The following is a 21,437-nucleotide window of genomic DNA, read 5'->3' as shown; positions in this document are numbered from 1 at the left end:
GTAGAGAGGGGGCAGGTGGCTAATGAATGAAGGGACCGATTATCTCCCGGTATAAGGAGATCCCCTATACCAAGTGCCAACAGTCTCTTTGAGAGTGGATGAGCGGGTATGGGTAAGGGCACTCTATTGTCCTGGGGACAAGAAATTGTTCCCAAAGGCGGAGGAACCAGTTTGGTCAATGGCATTAGGATGCAGAAGGCAACGGGAAACCACTGCATTAAAGATCCTGAGAGATATTCCAATAAATTCACATGGCATGGCTGCAACGCCAGGATCAGAGCTGGCCGTGTGGATCGTCTACCTCTGTTTGGAGACGACGTCTTAAGAAGAAGAAGATCTAAACAACTTGATTCTTCAAGGAGATTTAACGAAAATTTTCTTTGAACAGGCTACAAATCGATCTACCAATGGGAAAGAAGTGCGTATTGTCTCAGCAATGCGATTAAGATCATGTGCCAAACAAGTTATATGAGTTAAGTTAGGAAAAATGCCTTTCAGTGTTGTCCTTATTTTACCATATACGTACCTGCATCGGTAACAAATAAAAGTAGCCGGTCGTATTTGATTCCAGATGGCCATAATAATTTCCATGAGTCCATCACACACTGCGTTACAGTTATACATTGTTAGTGGCCGGCAATTCACACACATTAAGAAGATATGGTATCATCTTTTGTTCCTTATTTAAGGCGCCCACAATTACATTAGCAATAAATCAGCCCTCAGAATCAGTGGTTTCATCAACAGACAACCACACAAACTGATCTGCTAATTCAATTTGTAAATTTGACAATACGTTATTGTAACAACTTCCTACGTAAGTCTTACGCAATGCACTTGCTTCAGGCACGTTGTCGAGTGTATTTGGCAAGAAAATGTTTTAATGTGGGGTTATTAATTTCATAGAAGGGAATATCAGCAGCTAAAAATGCTTGGCACAAGTCATAAAAAAATTCACTAATACTACTTCCTAAACACTGTAATAGTTTTTTTTGAAGTTGCTAGTTAAATTCTCCTTATGTTTTCTGTGGTTATGTGTTGAACTATTTGAAACTCTTCTCACTCCCTGCAGTTTTCTCACACACTCCACGGAACAGTATCCTATTATCTGTAGATAGTAAGTCACCTGAAAACTCCTTCTGTAAATTAATTGATCTACAACTCGAAGTTGTTCTTATTTTCAGCATTTAAAGAACTTTTTAACAGACACTTTATATGCGAAACATAGTTTGGTCACAACCAGTCGACAACACCATTACACAATCACAAAGAATGGGTACCGTCCACCTAACCAATACTTTATACTGATAGATTACGACTCAATGGACAGCCAGTCGACAGCTAAGCACAAAACGTGAGGGTAGATGATGAAACGGGGGATTCACTGCGTGACATAACTCCTCACCACATGACAAGTTGCATCATCACGCACAACATTACTGCCAACATCAACCAGATGAAAAAAACTGATTAAAAATACTGTAAAAACCATTAAACTGATTAAATATGCCATATAGGTGCTAAAATATGATGCATTTATCAAAATCACGAAAATATGCAGTTATATGCACCATAAAAGTATGTTCAAATGACTGAAAATTCCATAATTCGTGCACATAGTATAAAAGCATACATTTTTAACCCCTAAAAAACATGCAAATGCATGAACTTCCAAGCCCTATTCATCAATCAATTGAGAAACTCGTTCTGAATGGTCTTTGACGTGGCTTACCTTTAAATACAGAAGCTTTGGCCAGGTGTTCTTTAATAGCAACATCTATTTCAGCTGTATTAATTGTACCTTTGAAAATTCCAGGACTTAGAGAATTTTCTGTCTCGTCATGGCCACGGAATGCCACTTCAAATACGTCACAGAATTGTATGCACTGAATAATTCTGCTTAATATGTGCCTATTTTTCCCAACATGATCATTGTGTTTGTTAATGGATTGGCGATAAGGAGAATCCAGTTGAGTCATTATATTAACTTTCCCTAGCACAGCTAATTCTATGCATGAATTGATATGTTGGGAGCAACTTTTATGCCTTTTAATTTTTTCTTTCAAGTGTTTGAGATCTGTGACTCCGGTTTTAGTCCACGTTAGGCCTTGTCCGAATAACATGCACGGAAAACAGAAAAACACATTCCTTGAATCACAGCCAAACAATCACTCGTATTCTGTATACACCCCTGGCTTGAATCTATGTCGATATTTGCGCCCTTTATATTGTCTGATTTATTCTAGTTGTAAATGAGGTGTTGATCGACCGAGTGTCTTTATCTCCATCTTTTTCATTATGGACAGTCGAGAAAAAGGTCTACTTAAAATATTACTCAAAGAATTCATTGTACGTAGCCTACAGGTTAATCATACCTGTGTGATGTACCTTATGAGACTCTTCATAGGGATTTTATATATCTGCACACAACACACGACAAATTTACTTTTAACAACACCACACTAAATATTACGAGATAGGATACCGACTAATTTCATCAGCCAGTACAGAACGTTTATCAGACCACATATGACAGACTTGGAACACGAATATGAAACTGGATGTTCTGCGCGGCGCGATAAGCCTTCACGTATTTTCAGAATCGTAGCTGGCTGGCTTCGGCAATGACCCAACCCGCATTTACTGCATGTTAAAAAATAGTCCTATGCATGCGCAACTGAAAATTACCTAAGAAAGAGTCAACACCTAAAGGCACAGGGTAAGTATGACCGGCCAGCGAAGAGCCCGCCGGAGGAAGCAATGTATGTGTCTGCATGCGGCGCCTAATATCAAATCTGAATGTATCATCATTGCCAGTACTTGTAAAACCATGCATTAACAGTCACTTAGCCACTACTGAGAAGCAATATAGGAAAGGACTAAAGGAATAAAGATAAATGGGAAAAGAATCAACAGTATTAGATTTGCATAGCAGCAGATTCTGAGAAAGAATTAAATAGAATATTGACTGTTCTGTGGGATGCACTGCAATATTTCAAATTTAAAATCAATAGTGAGAAATCCAAAATTTTAGTTGTGAGCAAAGATGGCAGGAAAGTTAATACAAACAAAAGAAAGGAAATTCCAAAATAGAACGAGTGCAACATTTCTGTTTCTAAGGAAGCAGCATCACTGAATACAATACATGTACCTAGGAAATCAAAAGAACAGCTCTTGCTAAACAGGTCTTCCAAAATAAAAGAAGTCTTTTAACAAATACCTATATAAGTTTTAAAACAAGAAATGCTTTTGTAAAATCCTTTGTCTGGAGTGTATTACTTTAGGGTTGTGGACTATTGGAAAGAAAGGAAAGAGATTCACTGGAAGCAACTGAAATGTGGATTAGGAGGAAAGTGACGAGGACATGCTGGAATGATCAAGATGTTCTAAAGGAAATCAATGAACAGCGGAGACTGATAAAGGATATGGGTCATGACTTTGAAGGAAAAAATACTAGGAAAGAAAGGAAGAGAAAAACCTTGAGAAACTTGAAGGGATGTGACAAGGCTTAGCCTTTTGTGTAAGATGATAAAGATGATAGTTCAGAAAATTAGTCAACTTACATCATCCTCACTCAGAAGATGGCGAGAAAAGCCACAGCAAGAAGATGAGATTTTGGGAGAAGGAAAACTCAATGAAATCAGCTAAATAACTTCAATCGCGCTCCTTAGTTGGGCATAACAACGAAAGAATAATATTAATAATGAAACTCTACAAAAGAAAATGCTCAAAAAACCACACAAGAAAGAGAAAACACATTGTTCTCAACTACGTTAACAAGAATGCATACAAAGTAGCTAATATTTTCAAAAACGAAACCGTGGTCTAAAATTAGCCTTTACAACGAACACCACACTATAAAGACATCTGGACATCATCCACACTTTTTACATTAATCCTTAATGAATCCCACAGGAAGTAATCTCTGACTTAAAGGTCTGGAATGCGGGTTAGGATATTCTGATCTGTAGTAAATTATCTGAAATGATGCACCCTTTTCACCATTCGAGATGATTTTTAGATTATAATTTATCAATAAACTAGCTAATGTACCAGTGCTATGCTACGAAATTCTTAGAAAGACTGTGCTTTTTCCTAACTGAAGTCAACGTAGTCAGAAGGAATGTCACGATTAAAAGCAATGCTTCCACAATGAAAAGCCACACATTTCCTCACTTTTAATGAGCAGTCCAAATTTCCAGAGCTGGAATGACCAGGCTACAGACAGCCATGGACAATCTTCTGCCTTTATTCCATTAAATCTGCACACTGTTCATTCCAATCAATGCCTCACAGAAGGGCTTGAATAACTGGAATGCTATGATGAACCAGTGTGTTTACGTACCAGTATTATCAGAAAATGTATGAACCAGAGGAATGGCATGCTAAAGACAGCTACTTCCCGCTGTTATACTTGGTATGCAGCAGTAATCCCATCTATCGGAGATGACTGGCAGCAGAAAACACAAAGCACATCACAACAAACAACGGTCAATGTAATGTTATTGTTGATCAAATTTATGTTGTAGGCCTTCATATTTAATTTTCTTCCAACTCTGTGATATTAGGGCATCCTCCTTTCTTTCACGACTCCCTCTTGTCTTCTTATTCAAGCGATCCATTCGTTTACAGTATTTTCTCATTTTTATAAATGTCTTCACAATTTCCCTTAGCATTGCTTCCACTTACTTGTGCCAGGCTCCTCACTTTCATCTATCCTATCCGACCTCCCTTGGACAACTCAAGGAGTCCTTCGTGGCCACTGTCTTTTGTAGACTGATACCTTTGTTTTTGGAAGTGTCAGACCCCTTCCATTTTATCTTTCTGATTAGTGTTATATAGAGTATAATCGGAAATTGTATTTTCAATAACTCTTGTTATGTGGCACTTTTCACTAGGATCAATAACAAAAAAGAAAATTAAATTTTAGGCACCTTCCCCTAAATGCCCATTTTAACTTGGGTGAATGAAATTATTTATAGCATAGACCTTATTGCCCGCCTTTACATACCGATTTTCATTAAATTCTCTTCAGCCGTTTTCTCGTGATGCGTGTACGTACATACAGACAGACAGACAGACAGATGGCTGGACAGACATTACGGAAAATTAAAAAGTGCATTTCCTTTTTAATGTGGACACGACCGATGCAGAAATACCATTCTATTTCAATTCTGAGCAATGTAGTCATATTTTATATATATAAAACATCTACAGGAACTCTCTAATTTTAACAATATTACCAGTATAAAGGGGTACACGGAAGATGCCTGCACGAAGATTGTAAAGACAATCGGGCGTACCCTGGGCAATGTTGAGGAATCCTCAGCGGCTGATTCTTCCATCACCGAAACACTAACTTATTAGTTATTATGAACTACAAACGGCATTTTTCAATGCCAGCTTTAGTAACAATCTCAATTAATATAGAGGGAATTTCACCAGAGAAGGAAGCCTTATTATCTGACATTTGCACAAAACATAATTCTGATATCCTACTGGTTCAGGAGACACAGAGGGTCAAATGATCGCCGACCAAAGGTGAACGGAACGAAACTTTTTCTGGAAAGACCTAATGAACAAAATGGGAGTGGAGTTTTCATTAAACAGCGCACCAACATTTTACCTGCAGACTTGACCTATGTAGATGACATTGAAATCCTGACGTTGAAATTAAATCCTGCACTATCACATCTATCTATAAGCCACCAAATTAACAATATACATTTACAGAAACTTACAATTTCCATTCTCAACCAACAAAGTTAGTCATCAGTGATTTCAATTGTCATAGTACGCCTTGGGGATACAAAGAGACTGACACATTTAGAAGAATGGGCCGAATGCATGGGTCTTAAACTAATACATGACCCCAAGTTACCCCATTCCTTTAACAGTGGTCGATGGAGGCGAGGTTACAACCCAGACAACATTTCTGTCACAGAACACATTGCTCAATAAACCAAGAAACAAATTGCAGATCCATTTCCAAGAACACAGCATCGAGCTCTTTCATGTACCGTACAGGCAGTTGTTAAACCAGAGAAAGTCATGTTTAAAAGACAGTTCAACTTCAAAAAAGCTCAGTGGAATACTTTCTCTCAAAATCTGGATGATGATGTAGCAAAAATCAAGCCTGATCCAGTAAATTACCTAGATTTTGTGGAATTAGTAAAAAGCATCTCCCGTAAACACATCCCTAGGGGTTGTAGAACAATGTACATAAATGGACTTGATAAGGACTCAAAATCCCTCCTTAATAAATATGAACAGCTATTTGAAATTGATCCCTTCGCAGAGGATACAATACAAACAGGAGAGCACCTCCTTGAAGCTATATCAACATCAAGAAAAGAAAAATAGTGTAACCTTCTTGAAAGTTTGGATATGAAATGCTCAAGTCGATAAGCCTGGAAATTACTTAAAAATCATAACGGAGATCCTACAGTCCCGCCCTGTGAGTTGAGTAAAGTTACTCCTGATCAAATAGCCCATCAACTATTACTGAATGGCAAAACCACGAGAAGATCCAGAGAAATAAAAATCCAATGGTATGAAGAGGAGAATGACCACCTTGGCACACCATTCACGGAAGAAGAACTGAGAACTGCCATCCAATGTATGAAAAATAACAAAGCTGCCGGCCTGGATGACATAAGATCAGAGCAAATTTTTTTTTTTTTTTGCTAGTTGCTTTACGTCGCACCGACACAGATAGGTCTTATGGCGACGATGGGACAGGGAAGGGCTAGGAGTGGGAAGGAAGCAGCCGTGGCCTTAATTAAGGTACAGCCCCAGCATTTGCCTGGTGTGAAAATGGGAAACCACGGAAAACCATCTTCAGGGCTGCCGACAGTGGGGTTCGAACCTACTATCTCCCGAATACTGGATACTGGCCGCACTTAAGCGACTGCAGCTATCGAGCTCTGTGTCAGAGCAAATAAAACACATTGTGGCCCCATAACTATCAACTGGGTTTTGAAACTGATGAACGCGTGTGTGACTAGAATGTTGATTCCAAACAACTGGCGCAAAGCTAAAGTTGTGGCCTTGCTGAAACCAGGAAAAGAGCCAAATGACCCCAAAAACTTCAGACCCGTATCTCTTCTCTGTCATCTTTTCAAAATTCTGGAGAGGATGATATTGAATCGTATTTCTGATTTCAGTTTATTCAATGCCTGCTCCAGAACAGACGGTTTTTTGTCACTCTGAAGGACAAGAAAAGCCGATGGAGATGTCAAAAGAATGGCCTTCCCCAAGGAAGTGTGTTGGCTCCAATATTACATAACATCTATACCAACGATCAGCCACTTAACACCGGAACAAGGGCTTTCATCTATGCAGATGACACAGCTCTTGCTGCTCAAGGAGTGACATTTGAAGAAGTAGAATTAAAACTGACATCTGCTCTTGAAGAACTAGCTGTCTACTATGATGAGAACCACCTGAAACCCAATCCCGAGAAAACTCAGGTATGTGCATTCCATCTGCGCAACAAGGAAGCAAGAAAGGAGTTGAATGTAACCTGGAAAGGACACAAATTAAACCATTGTGATCAACCCAAATATCTAGGTGTAAAGTTGGACCGTGCCCTAACTTACAAACAGCACTGTATAGATACCAAACAGAAGGTATGCAGCAGGAATAATCTCATTCGCAAACTCACACACACACACACACAACATGGGGAGCACAGCCTAACGTCCTCCTTACATCTGCCCTTGCCATGTGTTTCTCTGCTGCAGAGTATACTGCTCCAGTCTGGAGGAATTCCGCTCATACAAATCAAGTGGATGTTGCCCTCCATGAGACAGGTCGCATTGTTACAGGCTACTTACGACCAACTTCTGTTAATAAGATCTTTCCGCTTATGGGAGTAGCACCTCCAGATGTTAGGAGAAAAGTTGCAGCAGAGATTGAGAAGAAGAAGCAAAAAACAGATCCAAGAAATCCAATGTTTGGACTTCACGCCCACCCATCAAGATTGAAATCGAGGAAGAGCTTCCTACAAACAACAACGTCAATCCCATCATCAGCCGAATTTCGGCGAAAGGAACTCTGGAGAAGGAAGTCGCCTGTAGGATTATGGGACGTGAAAGAGAAGCCAGCTGCAGGACATCATCTTCAGTACGGATATTGGAAGACACTTAACAGATTAAGATCTGGAGTGACACGATGTAAAAGGTGGGGGTATGGTGATCAAGATTTGTGAGAGTGTGGTGAAAAGCAAGATCATGGACACCTTCTCACCTGTAGAAATCTGCCTAAACCATGTAGTATGAAGAATTTGGTGGAAGCCAATGAATGTGCCATCTCGACAGTTGAATACTGGTGAGAGAAAGTGTAAATAGAGTAGTTGTAAATATATTGTAGCGATTTCGGACACGGATAAAAAAATAACCAGTATAATAGGGGCTGCCTGGCTGAGGCGGTAAAGGCGTGCTCGGTTTGCCCAGAAGGACGTGGGTTCGAATCCCCGCCAGGAAGTCATAAAATTTAAGAAACCAGATTTCCACTTCTGGAGGTGTATATGGCCCTGAGGTTCACTCAGCCTACACAAAAAAATGAATACCAGGTTAATTCTTGCCGGCAAAGGCGGCCGGGCATAGAGCTAACCACTCCACCCCATCACGTGCCGAAGTTATGAATAGTGGAAGCCTTTACCTTCCACCCCTCCAAGGGTCTTCATGGCCTGTATGGAGATGACTTTGCTTTGCTTTTTACCAGTATATATATATATACACACACCAGTATATTCTTCGGTGTTTAGAAAGAAATAAACATAAATATCTCCAAATATTGATTGAGTGATGATGTTCTTTTAACAACATATTGCATATCTTGATAGAGCTCAACGTCGATAAACCTTCGACTTTCGTCCTTCAAATAAGATAAATACATCTATAGACAACCGAATGCTTTTTCCTTGCTCCCACAATTACGTAAGGAAGACTGTTATCTTATCATAACACATTCGACTTTCACTCCTTCAGCCAGTTAAATAGACTATAGGCAGCTGAACAGCCATTTAAGAGATCTGTTGTCTTATCACAACATACGATATTGACATCTGTAACGGTGTATCAGCTTTGCTTTTTCTTATCTTCAAGGAGGCACATTTCTGTTTCATTATAAAGACTGAGCTGTTTACTGCCCTACCCCAACAAGTTTTTCAACGCTCCGGAAAGTATATTCATGTGAACTTATGACATGCAGCTTGATACTGGAAGTTTAGCCAAGGACATTCTAATATTTTGTATGTATGGCTTGTAAGAGCAATCAGGATCCTGATTTTTCACCATACAGGTTTGAGTTTGAGGCTGATGATGCCCTTAATATGGGCGAAACATGTCCCTTAACATTTTATAATAATATTTAATTTCTAAAAAGATCTCTCTGTATTGAATAGGTGGATATATAAATAAACACTTGTAACATACTTTGTATTTACGTACATTTCAATACGGACCTAACATGAGAATTATAACATGTAATCAATATTTTGTCGATGATATGATATTAAAATACCTTTGTAATTCTGATTGTACGGAAAATTATGTGTCTGCGGATGGTCGCCGCGTATTTCCTGTGAAACGCATCCGAACCCACGTGAAAATTCATAACCTTTCTTGGGACTGGAACTTCAATGTTGTCCCAGTTTTGGCCGTTCCTCTCATCCTAGGTGCTGACTTCATGTTAGCTACTGGACTGTCGATTGACTTCATCAGTCGGTCCTTCACTTTCCGTTTTAGATCAAACAAAAGTTTTCAAACTTCTGGAGGTACAACTGATGTGATTTTCTGTGCAAGGCAACTTCCGAAAAAATGCAGAGAGCAACAGAATCCTCTCTTTTTAGTCTTATACGACATGGAAAAGGCATTTGAGTCTCCAAGACCTGCTATGTGGGCGGTACTGAAACACTTAGGTTGTCCTCAGTATTTTGTTGATCTGATTCAAGCCCTCTATGACACGACTGCATAGGTTTGCCATCGGAATAGGATCTCTATTACTCACGGATTGAAACGGGTGTGTGCTTGCTCCAACACTATTTGCCATTATATTTGGCTGCTGTGCTGCAAGAATCTTCTATAAAAACCCAGGTTTGGAGGTAAGGTATCGTTTCGATGGAGGGCTTTTCAATCAAGCAAGACGTTGCTCCCGGAGGCTTACCCAGGTTAGAAAGGTAACCAAAATGCTGTATGCAGATGATGCTGCATCACCTACATCCACACCTAAGGAATTGCAACAGTCAGTCAACTGCTACAAGAGTGCATGTGATCGTTTTGGTCTCATTAATGTTCAAAGGACCAAGGTCCTGGCACAACCCTTCCACATTTCAACATCTCCGATACTCCACTGTAGTAGGTAGACCACTTTTCCTACTTCAGTGGTATCCTATCTATGCACTGTAACTGTGAGCAAGATGTGGAGAAGACAATTGGTTCTGCCCATGCAGCATTTGGATGACTATCACACCAGGTGTTCATGAATAAAGACCTGACCGTGAAGACGAAACTCATAGTGTACCATGCTGTTGTCATCACAACATTGCTGAATGGTTGTAAAACATGGATCCTTTACAGACGTGACTTAAAAAAGCTTGAGTGCCTCCTCCTACAGAAACGTTGATCCATCCTTAGGATCAAAAGGGAAGACCATGTCACCAACATTGCTCTTCTTGAGGAAGCGCATGCCAAGAGCATAGAATCGTCCATCATTGGTCATCAGCTTAGATGGATTGGCCATTTCCGTCAGATGAGTGATACCAGATTTCCATACCAAATCCTGTATGGTGAACTTTGTTCCAGCACCAGACCTTGTGGAGCCCCCATGAGGTGCTACAAGGACCAGCTTAAGCACACAATGAAGATGACAGATCTCTATCAACAAACCTGGGACAGGCTTGCTCAAGATCGTACAATTTGGCGCTGGACCATCAATGCTGCTGTCAATCTGTTTGAAGGGGAATGACACAGATGTGAAGAGGCCAGGAGAGAAGCAGGGAAACTCCGTGCAGCACAACCACTCCCTCCTCCAACAATTCTGTGCAATTTGTGTGGACACTTATTCCATGTTAGAATTGGTCTCTTCAACCATCGAAAGTACATGCACAATAGACAGAAGTGAATTTATTGGAAGAAGTTAATTACTCGGAAATGAGTTAAAGCCGCAGACGATAGTGTAAAATTTATGTTGAATTGTGTGTTCACCAGACTGGAAAGCTTTTACGTTCACACATCTGCAGAAATTAAAAACTTTGGTGGGGGGTCTTATTTGGTGGCAGGTGGTATTTGGAATTATAGGGTATTCAATAATTCCACTGGAGTCCCACTGGTTCTGCAGCCTCGATCATTTCTATGGCTGCTTCATATACTCCCACAGCTTTTCCCATCTTCACCTTCTTAACTGCCCATTCCACCGCTCTCTTTGTAACGTCTGATTCCTTCTTCTCTTCCTGCTGCCTGGATGTTAAAAGTTTTCAACATGTCTGGTTTTCACGATCAGCAGTTCACTGAAATATTCCTTTCAACTGCTCATTATATCTTCTGGTTTTGTCAGTATTACTCCTTACTTATTCTTCACAAACCCTATGTTTATTCCTACAGGTTCTTATAATTAATACTAATAATTTCTTCCCATGTTTGAATCTTCCGTTACTTCTTGGACGAATGATTCCCAATTTTTCTTCAGCTACTACTTTTGACAAACTCTCTTCGCTTCCATGTATCTGGCTATACTCTCTTCAGTCTTCTGTGTTTTCTATTCCTTCCATGTTTTCTTATTTTCCTTTGCTTTATTTTCACTCTATCATTCCAACATGCTCTCTCCTTTCCCAATGTTCTGCCACATTTTCTCTGAAAACCTTCTACACTCTTAAAATTATTCCATTCCTGTTTAACATTTGTCCTTGGTATCAGTTATTGTAATTTTTTCCTGAACCTCCTTTCCCTTCAATCTCCAGACCCTTATCTTACTCCCTCTTTTTTCTTGTAGTTCTGTGATCTTGCTTACTGTCAACTTTGCTATGAATGCTCTATTGTCACCCCCAAAGGCTACCTCAGGTATAGCTGTAACACCAGATATCATTTTTCCACTGATAAATAATCAATGAATGCTTTTCTTCTTCTATTTCAACATTCATTCATAGTAATCTTATGGCTATTTTTCTTCCTGAACCGTGTGTTTCCTATTATTAGTAATTCCTCTGGCAGAATTCCATTGACATATTCCCTTCTTGATTCTTGTTGCTATATCCACATGGCCCCAGAATCTTTTCTCCTCCTATTCATGTGTTCAAATCTCCCATAATAATTACGGTACCTTTTTGTCCACTAAGTAATTTTCGACTTCTTCAAGGAACTGTGCTGTATTCTCTTCTTTATTTCCAGTTTGTGGAGCATATGCCTGCCTCAAACTGTATCCTTGCTATGAACATTCTAACATTGACTTTCTTCACCTACTAAACATATTCCAGGACGTCATTTGTAACTCTGTTTACTGCATCCTGTCCTCCACTATAAAACAGCCTGTATTCTTCCTTCAAGATTCTATCCCCTCTCCTCCATTTTCTTTCGCTGAAGACCAAGGATGGCCAAGTCCTTCTATTTCATGAACGCTATATCAGCTCTTAGGTCTTGACTGTCAGGATTAGGATGCCAACAGCCCCGATTTGAATATATTACCCGTTAAAAGAAGAAACTTTTATCCCATGTACCTTTCTTTTTCTTACTTAATCATTTGCATGTATGTTACTCCACCACAGGAACAGTTTAAGGTAGTTTTGGGTGTACTGACAACTATAGTTTATAAGAGAAAGTACTTACTCGGGCAACATCCTTCATGCGCTGTGGAACATGCAATAGGCAATCAACAGGTGCAACTCCAACAAAGCCATCCACATAGCTGCCAAGACGAAATCCCACTGTCCGTGTGCCTGTCTCTTCATTCATACCTGACACAAACAAACAAACAAACAAACAAACAAGAAGCCTTCAGTTCAGAGAGTGATGCGTTTGTCTATCATAGGGACGTTCATCAATACACCACTTCCCAGCATACACAGGCAAACGAAGAAAGTCCAGGAACTGTAAAGGTCTGCACTTTCTCAACAGCAGGTGTATACAAGATCATGTGCAACTGCAGTCAAGTGTACATAGGAACTACAAAACGCAGCACTGCCACACGACTGGAACAAACACAAAAGTCATAAGTCACTGAACACTAACAGCTAGCAGGCCATTAGGTACAGTACAACAACACCAAAGTACTGTGTCTTATCACGTCAGACTACAAAGGTTATCAGCCACTGAATACTCACTGCTAGCAGGCCATGACGTACAGTACATCAACACCAAAGTACTGTGTCTTATCACGTCAGACTACAAAGGTAATCAGTTACTGAACACTAACTGCTAACAGGCCATGACGTACAGTACCACAACACCAAATGACTGCGTCTTTTCACGTCCGACTATATATATATATATTTTTTTGCTAGGGGCTTTACGTCGCACCGACACAGATAGGTCTTATGGCGACGATGGGTTAGGAAAGGCCTAGGAGTTGGAAGGAAGCGGCCGTGGCCTTAATTAAGGTACAGCCCCAGCATTTGCCTGGTAGTCCGACTATAAAGGTCATCCATCAGTCAATGGAAACTCACTGCTAGCAGATGTCACCTGTGGTGGGACAGTCAAAATTATCAATATAGGAATATCTTTATTATGTTGTGTTTACCATGCTATCTTTCTGGACCGGTCAAGAAATTTATTTATTGATTATTTATTGTGTTCAAAGAGATCTTGGTATTTAAAACTTCATGTAGTTGTACCAATGGCTTGTCCTCATCAGGGCTCCTTCCACGTTTCCAGATACTTCCATAGTTGTTGTCTGTTTGACCTGTAAGTCAAAGTTGTTGTTTCTCGAACATGGTGTTAACTGTAAGGTGAAGACTTCAAGGTATAACTTTTGAGGCAGGTTGTATTAATACGTGTAGATTTCTATTACGAAGTTCTATAGGTTGCAAAGGAACTCTCTAGAACTTGCTCATGCAAGGAAGTGTATTTTCATTGGTCGGAAAAACGACCTTTTCCGTTGGTGAATACGGAGATCAGGGGAAATTCAGTGTTTTCATTGGTCTACTTGTGATTGCTTGATTTCCGGTTTTGGGTTCTTCGTGAGAGCAAGGCAACTGTCCACATCTTTTGAATACTTATCACCTTTGCGCCCGGACGCGCTCTCGGGACTCCAGCCTTCTGGGGTTGCCGGCATCCCACGGTAAGCACTATATTATTGTTTTTCACTCAATTTAAATTTATTCTTGTGCTTCGGCCGTATTTTAATAATGTAACTTTCTATGGTAAATAGCTTTTAATGTTGGGTATCAGAGTTTCACCCTAGACTTACACATTAATTACATTTGGGTTTTTGAACGACAAGCCTCGATGGACAGTTTTTGTGTTTGGAGGCGATTCTCTTTACCTGTTCAGTATTTGTATCTAAATGTAAATTTAAGTGACACGGGGACTGAGTTTTAGGCATATTTTGTCAAATATTTCGATTTTTTTACTAACTCATATTATTGAACCACTGACCATTGCGGATCAAGTAGTAGTATGATTTTCCATGTTCCGCCATTTTTAAAGCCAATTTAAATGCCTGCCGCACAGCCATTTAAGCACCCCTTTCTCTTGGTTGCTTACAGAGCATTATACTGTACAGGCATTTATGCATTTTTCATTGGATAAATTTGAAACTTGCATTTGAAGTGCGCGCTGTACTACTGGCTGTGCATTGTGCTTCTATCTAGCGTTGAATATCGACACTATCACTACGTAAATTATACAAATACTTCAAATGTTTGTAAATAAATAAATAAATACATATTTCATATGGTCGACATGAGGAAACAATATATTTAGATTTTGTTTTCTTATTTCTTGAGAGATTATAGTTGCTTATACTACCAGTAAATGAACTAGTGCTATTCTATAATATATGTAATGACTACAGATTTCTGTACCACATCTGTTTACAAAGAAGTTATCAAGATACAAATGTACCTTCTTTTGTAATTTATTGTGGTTGTGAAGTTTTTGTGACCTGTATTGCTTTCTGTGAGTGCATTAGTTAGTGATTACAAAATGCATTTAGTCACTTTGCGCTGACAAAGCCGAAATCCAAAAGCAAGAAGAAAACTGGAAAAGCTTTGAAATTTGCTGCTGCTAGGTGGAAATCTTCAGGTAAGGGAGCTGGTATTTCAGACCAAGCTGGTAATGAGCATGTGCTTGTGACTTCACCTCTTGAAGCACCCATCAATTCCCAGAACACTGCTGATGAAGAAGGTATTATTTGCAAGTTCAGGTATTATTTGTAAGAGTGCTGAAAAGTTAGGTTTATTTGAAAAACTGGATTTTGAAAGTAGGCCTAAATTACAATCAACAAATGATGAATATATTCTGGTACACTCTTCCATGTTGTGTGAACTAGCGAAGAATTTGAAACGTAATGAGTGTGGGGAATCATCACTAACTGTCCAAGTAAGATAATTTTATATCTTGTATTTATTAATATTTTATGTGCTGGTTTATATTTTCAGTGTATGAATTTTAGAATTATTTAATTTTAATATGGTTTTAAGATTATTTGATTGTCGTGGTAATTCTGGTACATACTGTACTACACGCGCCAGATCGGCGTGGGATGTTTCCGGTTTCATAAAATTGCATCAATTTCGACGTTTCTGGATGCTACTCGATGTGCTTTATCAGATTTTGTTCCTGGGCCCCTATTGGTCATTATAAAATTTATTGTGATTGGTGGGTGAAGAAAAAAGAACGGCCGCTCATTGGTTGTTTTACGATTTCCTAATTTCCGGAGAGAAGCACTTCGCTAGAGCCTAGCTCTTCCGAGGTGTCTTTGAATCGTGACCGCTGAAGGGAGAAGTTGCCTTTTGCAGCAGTTGGTTCTTCTTGGCCCCTCCAACAGGTAAGCACTTAGTTGTTTTTCATTTTTCAGGTTATCTTCAAATGTAGTATTCCGTTTAATTTCTTTTGCCGGAGCTTACCCGTTTTTTCCTTCAGTTGCCAACATTTCAGTAAAATGACTTAGCCTTCCGGCAAGTCATATCAGAGGAATGTTAAGAAACAGTTCCCATTTCTTTTGTTGATTTTGTAAATTAGATATTCAACGCCTTTCGATGTAATCATAATATGTAAATTTCACCTTGGGGCTGTCTCGTTTATCCCGCTTCATCTTGGAGTATTCACTTTTAGAACGGGCACTCTTTCTCAGAAGTGTTTTTGAGGGGGCTACCTACTGAAGGTGCTCTGCACCAAGATTATCTTTTAAACGTATTTTTTTCTTACGTGTATCTTTATGATTGTATTATGTCATTCCGTATCATCTTAGAGTATTCACATTTAGGACGGGCACCCTTTCTCAGAAGTGTTTTTGAGGGGGTTGCCTCCTAAAGGTGCCCTGCACTAGGATATTTATTTTATATGTTGTTCTCTTTCATACATGTACATCTTCATAACAGTGTAACGTTACCGTCCTTTTCTTTCTTTCCGACAGTTTCATGTATTTTAAAAGTGTCGGCACGAACAGCGGAACGTTGTGTGCGATGTTCCGGTATAAGATTAGATAACTAAATGCTACCCTTGGGGTAAATTGTAATTACTGCTGGATTTCTGTTTTCAATTTTTAATGGTGTATTTTGTTGTTTATTTACATTTTAATTTTCATCTAAATTTGTTAAGTAAAGTTTAGGATTACATTTGACTTCGTTCCTTCAGCATTGCCAATACCTTTCACCGCCTGGATATGGTTCCCAGCCGCTTTCCTGTTATCCTTTCTTAGCCGTCATGTTGGTTATCCTGTTGTTATTATTTTCTGTACTTAATGTGCTTATAGTTTTAATTTCGTACATATTATCATGTCTCATGTTAGTGTGTAACTATGTGAATGCACAACGGTAGCAAACATTAATATTCCTATTACTTGGAACCTTACTTATCACGGAGGTTACACTATTATACAAAACACACCTAATGTTGCCAACATGAAAAATGCTATCTATGCCACTCTCTGCCACTACATGTCAACTGACAGTAAGCCCCAAGATAAGAAATGCGCCCAAGGCTTAGATTCTTGGTGCTTCTACAACAAAAGCATAGCGGAAGGCAAGGTACCCCAGAGTCATGACAAAATGGCTGTTAAGCTTTCTGAGCCATTAGTACGCAAAATTATACCTGTATATCAGAGGCTGGCCTCTGATGAAGTACTATCCCGAAGTGTCCGTGGTGCCACCTACAATCAGAATGAATGTCTGCATTCAAGCATCCAGAGAAAGTGTCCAAAAGAAACTTTGGTATCCAGAAAGAGACTTGAAATTTGTGTATGTAATGCTGTGGCAGAGTTCATTAGGGGATGCAGTGCAACAATAGACCTGAAGCTGGACATCAAAAGAACTTCAGTTGCTCATGTGACAGAACAGGCAGTCCTTAAGCTTGATGCTGGCAGGAAGTGTGAAAGTCAGCGATTGTCCTCTGAGAAGGAAAAGGCAAGGAGGATGAAGGTCACAAAGATGAATAAGGAGGCTGCAAAACGGAAGAAGGAGGGTGTGACTTATGCTGCAGGGCAGTTTAAACGAGTATGTTGAAGTGGAAATATTAAAAAATATGCATGATTTTAGAAAAATGAAATGTTCTCAGTTTCACAAAATCTACTACGCATTACAGATCTGATGCTATTATCTTGTAAATTCTCATACATGTTCCTTAGTACTTTGTCCACAAACGTATGCATTACTCTTAGGACTACAAAGGTCATTGGTCATCAGTCACTGAACACTCACTGCCAGCAGGCCATGGTGTACAATACAACAACACCAAAGTACTGTGTCTTATCACATCCGACTACAAAGGTCATCAGTCGTGAAAATATATGTAATACAATTTAATATAATCTACTAGATCCTATTAACATTGATACATACATCAATTATATTAAGACTGAAGCATTAGCAGCCTTGATCATTAAGCTATTCACCGAGTTTCGTCGGCATTTAAAAGCACAGTGCCGGACATTGCTTGCGCTGTGCTTCATATAAGTGACTGATCTTCAACTTCTTCTGGCTTTTATGATTTAAAATAACACAGTGCTAAGCCTCTTCAACTGCTTTTGAAAGACTTATCCTTTAATTTCTTGTCTCCCTATGCACTGTTTTGGTATTTTTAATCGGCTGATGATGACCCAGATCGGTGGTCGAAACCGGTACCACTCTTAAGAATGTAACACTACATTTCTTATTTACTTGTATTGAACAGGTTGAACCATTTTATTTCTTATTTCAATTTAATTACCGGTAATTAATGTGGTTTCGCGGTCTAACTTACCCGCCTCTCATCCGGAGGGCACGGGTTCGATTCCCGGCCGGGTCAGGATTACCTTTAATTGAGGAGTTATCTAATGGTGAGATGGTGACCCCGATCTAGACAACCAGGAATATCGGCCGCAAGGACTCGTCACACTGACCATGTTAAAAATTAAATAATTGCAAAGGAGGTTCAACCTATTCAATACTTAAAAGAAAGAAATGCAGTAATCACATTCCTATTTAAATGGGACCGGTTTCGACCTTAGTCCAGGTCATCATCAGCCGTAAAAACATGTACAATGTTTATGAATATTGGAGGTCAGTTTCACACTCTGTAGGCACAAAGACACGACACCACATTCTGTCATGCACAAAGTCACAACACTATCAACTAATATACGAAGATCAAAAATAACTTGAAGTCGCAGACGAATAGATTTGTAGTAGAAAGCCGCCAGCTCCTGGTGATCAGCGCGGCACATTCAAGGTCATGCGCTGCGGTCGAACGCCAAAGTAGAGTGGAGAATGTTTTGAAGGTCCAGAATTTGTCACGGTTGCGGGAAGTTAAGTACGTATATAAAAATATACGACGCAAATCAGTATAATTGAATGAGTACTTGTACTCCTGCTAAGTTCTTGGAAAACAGTTGACTTGAAAAAACAATTGTAGAGAGAAGAAAAAAATGTAGTAAAAAGCGCAATATAGGAAAACAAATGAAAACTTATATGCACAGTGCGCTATTTTTTAAATGAAAAATTTTTAGGTTATGATTGAAGTAGTCGAAGTTGGCGCAAGACAAGAGTTAAAATTTGAAAGAGGAGAACCGAAAGGAAGGTCGTGTTTTTTTTTTTTAAAATAGAGAAGGAACAATAAATTAAACGAGGAAGAGTGATAGTGAAATAAGAGAAAGAATAAAAGAAATTGAAGTTAGATGGTAATGAGGAAGGATACGATAGGGAAATGAAGGAGGGGTAGTTTAGGGTGGGTTAGGAGGGTGGGTTATTGGAGGTAGAAAATGTGGGTGGGAACTATGTAAGGCATGGAAAATAGAATTGGGGTTTTGGAATTTGGAATTTTTGAGAAGAAGAATTAGGAAGTCAAAAAGGATATTGGGTTTTTCAGAAATGTCGTTTAAATTGAAATTAGGGTTGAAGTACTGGTCAAGGTGGATAAAGCAATTTTCAGTAATGTTTAAGAGGGGGCCTTTGTTAATGATTTTAAGTATATTTATGTCATTGTCAATACTGGTGAAACTATGCTTGGAGTCTTGTATGTGCTGTCCTATGGCAGAGAATCTGTTGTATTTAATGGCGTTGACATGTTCAGAGTACCTGATATTGAAGTTGCGGCCAGTTTGTCCGACGTAGGAGGAATTGCAGTTGTTGCAATTAAATCTGTATACACCAGATTTAGAAAAAGCATGAGACTTATTTAGAGATTTAGAGTTGTGTAAGATATCAAGACTTCTATTGTTAGTTCTAAAAGAAATTTTCATATTATGTTTTTTAAAAATATTAGTTATTTTATAAGCATCCTGAGTGAAAGTGAAGGTGGAAAAAGCAGTTGGTTTAATTGTGTCTTTAGATAAAGTGGTTTTTGGACGGTGTTTGAATTTGTTGATGATGCGGTTAATGAAGGAGTTGTTAAAGCCATTAAATTTGGCAATGTTGCGGATGGTGTTTAATTAATTATTTAAATCTTTTTTGGACATAGGGGTGTTGAAAGCACGAAAAATTAAGCTGTTATAAGTAGCACGTTTATGAGCTTGGGGGTGCGAAGAATCTTGTCTTATTGTAGTTGCTGTTTGGGTTGGTTTTCTGAAAATTTTGTAAGATAAAGAAGAAGGATGTCTAGTAATAGTTAGGTCTAGAAAATTAAGAGTTTGGTTGTGTTCTGATTCGAGGGTGAATTTAATGTTAGAGTCTAAGTTGTTGAGATGAAGAGGTGTAGAGGCTGCGTTGGTTGATTCCTCATTTAATATTACTAATGTGTCATCGACATATCTCGCCCAAAAGAGGATGTTGGAGAAATTATTATTATTATTAATACTTGTGTTTTCTAAGAAGTCGAGGTAAATTTCAGCAAGAATGCCAGAAGCAGGTGAGCCCATAGCCAAGCCATCTTGTCGATAAATGGTGTTGTCAAAGGTAAAATAATTATTGTTGAGAACTAATTTTAAAATAGACACGAAGTCTTGAATTTCAAGTTTACTTAGGTTACTGAATTTGTTTAGGTTGTTGTTTATAATGGGGAATAATTTTGGAATTGGAATACTAGGGTACATGTTGACAATGTCAAAAGAATGGAGAGAAAAATTTGGTTGGATTTCAAAATTCTTTAATTTGTTGATTAGATCAGAAGTGTTTTTGATAGATTTGTTGGATAAAAATCGATAATTTTTTAGTAAAAATGTTTGGATGAATTTAGAAGTGTTGTATAGGGGACTGGGTCTGTAATTGATAATTGGACGGATAGGAATGTTAGTTTTGTGAATTTTAGGGAGGGCTTTGGCAGTGGGTAGTCCAGGGTTCATGTTTATTAATTTAGTTTTTTCTTGATCTGTGAGGAGAAAGGAAGCGTTTTTTAAAGTATGTTTGAGTAGGCGTTGGATTTTTGTGGTTGGGTCTTTTTTTATTATAGAAAAAGAAGGGTCACTGAAAAAGTTTTTGTTTTTATCTAAGTAGTCAGTTTTATCCATTATGACAGTAGTGTTGCCCCTATCAGATTTGGTGATAATGAGATTATTGTCATTGATTTTCTTTTTAAGATCTGAAATGGTTTTATTATCTTTAATTAAATTATTATTATTATTATTATTATTATTATTATTATTATTAATAAGAGAAGTGTTTTTGTTATTGTTAATGAAGATTTTTTCAAGTTTCCTTTTTACTTCATATCTGATTTCATCTTGTTCATCTGTTGGCATTTTGTTAATGGCTATTTCAGATTCAATAATTAAATTGGTGGCTACATTGAAAGTGTTGAGATTGGGCCAATTGTGTTTGAAGCCCTTCGAAAGAATTGAGTTTTCATCATCACTCAGAGTTGTTTTAGATA

The 21,437-nt window shown here is 38.6% G+C and overlaps 1 protein-coding gene across 2 annotated transcripts in view; it reads right to left on the bottom strand.

The window, feature by feature from the left end:
• The window catches only part of LOC136881199 (tRNA (uracil-5-)-methyltransferase homolog A), a 390,729-nt gene that overhangs the window by 143,034 nt on the left and 226,258 nt on the right, over nucleotides 1–21,437 (bottom strand). For both annotated transcript variants that reach the window (XM_067153905.2, XM_067153903.2), the window contains exon 6: nucleotides 12,825–12,952. In XM_067153905.2, coding sequence (XP_067010006.2) covers nucleotides 12,825–12,952 — 128 coding nt within the window. The remainder of the gene's footprint in view (nucleotides 1–12,824; nucleotides 12,953–21,437) is intronic.

This window comes from Anabrus simplex, chromosome 9 (genome assembly GCF_040414725.1).
Source record: "Anabrus simplex isolate iqAnaSimp1 chromosome 9, ASM4041472v1, whole genome shotgun sequence".
Classification (NCBI taxonomy): Eukaryota; Metazoa; Arthropoda; class Insecta; order Orthoptera; family Tettigoniidae; genus Anabrus; species Anabrus simplex.
This window is presented reverse-complemented; position numbering and strand designations above follow the sequence as displayed.